General features: G+C 43.3%; 1 protein-coding gene across 1 annotated transcript in view; it reads right to left on the bottom strand.

Moving 5' to 3' along the window:
- Positions 1 to 290: 290 nt before the first annotated feature.
- c4h1orf50 (chromosome 4 C1orf50 homolog) overlaps positions 291 to 4,241 on the bottom strand; it is a 4,697-nt gene continuing 746 nt past the window's right edge. The window contains exons 2-5 of the mRNA XM_034868536.1: positions 3,916 to 4,031; positions 2,396 to 2,482; positions 1,690 to 1,821; positions 291 to 554 (exon numbers count right to left, since the gene is read on the bottom strand). Coding sequence (XP_034724427.1) covers positions 369 to 554; positions 1,690 to 1,821; positions 2,396 to 2,482; positions 3,916 to 4,031 — 521 coding nt within the window. The 3' untranslated portion in view covers positions 291 to 368. The remainder of the gene's footprint in view (positions 555 to 1,689; positions 1,822 to 2,395; positions 2,483 to 3,915; positions 4,032 to 4,241) is intronic.

Raw genomic sequence — 4,241 nt, 5'->3', positions numbered from 1 at the left:
TGATGAGTTTAGTTTTTATCAGTTATTTGACACTGGGAAAAACAGAGTGATTGACAGCTGTGATCGACTCACGATTGGCCAGGCGGGGGTATTGGCGGGAATTCCATACCGCGGCTCCACCGCCCCATTACTACTATACAAACCCTTCCACCAAAATTACAAGATGGTGGTGCCCATTTTTTTTAACAGGTTACAACTGTATACAGTCAACATCAGCAACAGATGTTGACAAAAGCTTGTAGTAATGCATTGTGCAATGTATAAAACGGTCAGTGCATGAAACCCAAACACTGTCCAAATGTCCCTTAGGACTACAGCTAGCATCCACCATGTGTCCTTTTAAAATGTCAGTCCAGTTGAGCGGTCGGTTAATCGGAGAGGCCCATGAAGTTGGGTTCTGTGTGAAGTGGTAAGGCGGCCTGCTGGCTCAGAAGTTTGTCCATAATGGCCACCTCTGCGTCCCTCTTCTCCACCTCGTCTATGGGAGTCCAGGACATGTCGTGTTGCAGTTTGAATGCACCAACAAACGTGTGAGGGCAACTTGGGCCCCATTCCTTCAGGGGAGAAGACAAAGACAGGATGCTATGGTGAGATGTGCAGCACGTAGTCAGAAGTGTTATATCAAAAGGTGAATCCACAACTACCTACCCGTACCAGTGCCCGTATTAGAGGAAAGAAATGTACGCTGTTACGTCTTTTTACTCTGATCTCTCTGCTATTTCAACCTGTCGGCTCTCTGCAGCGGGAGGAGCTGCTGCTACGCTCGTTATTGTAAGTGCAATGATAAGTTAAAGTCCAATAAGTCCTTCATCAAACTGTATGGGTGTGTTCCAGGCCAGGATAGAACATTAACTGACAATGTAAAGATCAACAAGCCAGGCTACTGACAGACATGTTCAAATTTGATCAATTCAATTAACCATAATTTTGTCTTAAAGTGTAACCCTCGCTAGAATGCAACCTAGGCTCTTTTTGTAAATGTACCGGAGTCAAACGTTCGTTTAATAGCTTATTAAGAACGGAAGCGGCACTTTTAGGATTCACCGTATTCTCGTTTTGGGTCAAATGGCCTTTTGACTGGGAGAGATCATATCAAAATCACTAGTTTTAAAACCCTAAGAAGACTCGACACAACATGAAACTTCACTCAAAGTATCACCAGGGGCTCTACACATGGACTCAGCATTGAGAACATTGTGTTACCAAACTCTTGCCATCAAACACTACTACTTTCTTCTGTGAGTTTAATACAACGACTGTATTAAATAGGTTTTAAAGCGCTGTGGTGCTCTCCCTTCTCTCCATTGAAGCCTCTGTGTCTACAGGCTTGTGGTGATGAGCGATGGGCTATAGGTGCCAAAACAAACATCTATGTTTGGTACTGCAAATGTGTTTTGTCTTGTCATGGTTCATGTGTGCAATAAACATTACACTTTATGAAGAAAAACAAATCACGGAAGAGATGATATCAACTCTGAGCTAAAAAATAATTGTGATTCATATTTTCCCCGAATCATGCTGGCCTACAAGTAGCTGCAAGTTCTGACTCCTCGCAAATCTTTGGTCTGAGCGCCCAGCAGACCCCTCCCTAAGGGGATCTTATGCTGAAATGTTACACTTTGTGTCCCTGCAGGGTGACAGACTATATAGTAACATCCCTCTATCAGCAGGTATCAGTACAGTGCAGACCTTAGGAGAGATGATGGAGAAGTATTTCTGTGTAGATGGCCGCTGGTAGAGGTAGTACATGTTGCCGGGTTTCTTCACGATGTTGCAGGCAGCATGGTGGAGGTCCGCATCTCTTTTAGCATCTTCTAAAACCTAGAAAGAGTAGAAACGTGTGTACTGGACTGAAAACATGTCTTCTTTTGTACTTCCTTAATGTATTTGTATTGTATTTCCCACTACGGTCCTTTTTTGCGAATAGGCTGTTGTAATATCAGGAGGATAACGTGTCACATCTGAACGTTACCCAAGAGTTTTTGCCTCCTTTATGATCACATGAGCAGGACCACTTTAGGGTCTCGTCTTGTTTGACAGATCATAATCCACAAAAGTCAATTTTGTATGGTTCAAGCCTGCCCGGTTCATGCATCCTGACACGATCATCCTGAGAATACATCAAAAAACACAGAGCACATGCAGCAATCGTGTATCATTACCATATTTCTACCAACAGCCCCCTCATTGTGTGTGTAACTATGTAAATACCAATCTTTAGTTAGTCAGGTGTTCTAGCCAGAAGCACAGACAGTTTTCGACCACACCCACACACACACACACACCCACACACACGTAGGGGTGAGCATCGAGAGCCGATTCCTACTAGAGGATTTGGTACGACACCTCAGCCTGGCCTTAGTCTCTACGATGTGTCCCGGTGTTTTGGGCTTACCTTTCTGGCCTGCTCCCGTAAGTATCTGATCTGGTCGGCAATGACTGTCAGTTTGTTGCAAGCGTTGGCTTTAATGAAGTCATCTCCCTAATGACAAAGTAAAAGTATTTTCAGAACTGTCATGTCTGTAACAGAGGGTATTGACTTACATAACTGGGCAGAACCAGGGGCCAGGTGTTGTAAACATTTGGCCCCTGGGATCCGCCCAAACCTGGGGGGGGGGGGCTCCGGAGGCATGCTCTCCCAGGGAGCTTTTCCCTTATTCATTGGACCATTTCTTAAGCCTTCTGATTTAAAAGAATTCCAAAAAAAACTGTACATCATTTGGGAAAATCATGATGGTTGCTGAAGAAACAAAAATCATCCTGTAGAGCGGTGCATCTCAAACTTTCTTCACTAACGTCCACCATTTGAATCGTGTTTTTATATAGTTTCCAGACCGCCATGTAACTGAAAAACATTTAAATGCTAATGAAAAAAGGCAATAAAAACCTTATTTAAAAACCGTAAAAAAGTCGGTAGAAAGAAGAAAGTAAAGCAAGGTACTAAAATAGGTGGAAAATAGTAACAAAAACTTTTTTTTAAAGTGACAACATTTTTTTTTTAAAAGTAGTAATAGTTTTTTGAGGAAAAAGAAAAGAAAAGACTTTGACAAAAAAAAGGAAGGAACGCAAGAACAAGTCGAAAATAGTGACAAAAAGCGGCAAACGTACCCCCCTGCAGTCCTCCAAAGTCCCCCTTGAGGTGCACGTACCCACATTTGAGAAACACTGCTGTAGAGTCTGCATCCTGTTCTGTTTTTCTGAGTTATATCAGTTTTATTGAAAACTATCTTGTATTTGTTCTCTGAATGATTAAATCATTTTAAAAACCAGAACAAAAAACAATGCAACAACACATTATCACTCCTGCCACCTAAAACACAGCATTCCTAATGTATAGCGGACTGATCTGCTACGCTAGACTCCATCCCATAATAATCTGGGATGCTCCCATTGAAAAAAAAAAGGAACACCAAAAATCAATTTACTCAATCATATAAGACTGTCTTTGTCTCAGTTGTAGTAGCATAGAACAGTTAAGATAAGATAAGATAAGATAACCTGTTTATTAGTCCCCAATGGGGAAATTACTGCACTACACTCTGTGTACACACTTTTGTTAGTACTCACACACAGGCCTGAAATACACACACATGCTCAGGACCTATACATGCACTATACATGGAGAGATGTCAGAGTGAGTGGGCTGCCAGCTGAACCACCGCCCTGAGCGGTCGGGGGGGTACGGTGCCTTGCTCAAGGGCACCTGGCAGTGCCCAGGAGGTGAACTGGCATCTCTCCAGCCACCAATCCACGCTCCCAACTTTTTGGGTCCATACGGGGTTTGAACCAGTGACCCTCCGGTTCCCAACCCAACTCCCTATGGACTGAGCTACTGCCACCCCCAGTTGAAGGTATTTATAAAATAAAGAAAGATGTATGGCTCTTTTTGGCCCCCCCATCTCAGTAAGTCCATACCCTTTGCACTTGGGTTGCCAGGGCCACCAGGTCCATGGGGTCCCCCACTCTGGTGGTCTGGTAGGAGCTGACCAGTTCCAGCCCGCTGGGGGTGCTGCTGCTCTCAACCAGAGTCACTGCAAACAAGTTACATCAGTTACAGTTACGTCATATCACGCACGTAACTAGAGCTGCAAAGAGTAATCGATTCGTCGTCGACTACTAAATTAATCGCCAACTATTCTGACAATCGATTGTAACTTCTCATATAAAACTAAAATAAAAATCTTCCGATTGCAGCTTGTTAAATGTGAATTATTTCTACTTTCTTCTGTGACAGTAGACTG

The sequence above is a fragment of the Etheostoma cragini genome, chromosome 4 (genome assembly GCF_013103735.1).
Source record: "Etheostoma cragini isolate CJK2018 chromosome 4, CSU_Ecrag_1.0, whole genome shotgun sequence".
Lineage (NCBI taxonomy): Eukaryota > Metazoa > Chordata > Actinopteri > Perciformes > Percidae > Etheostoma > Etheostoma cragini.
This window is presented reverse-complemented; position numbering and strand designations above follow the sequence as displayed.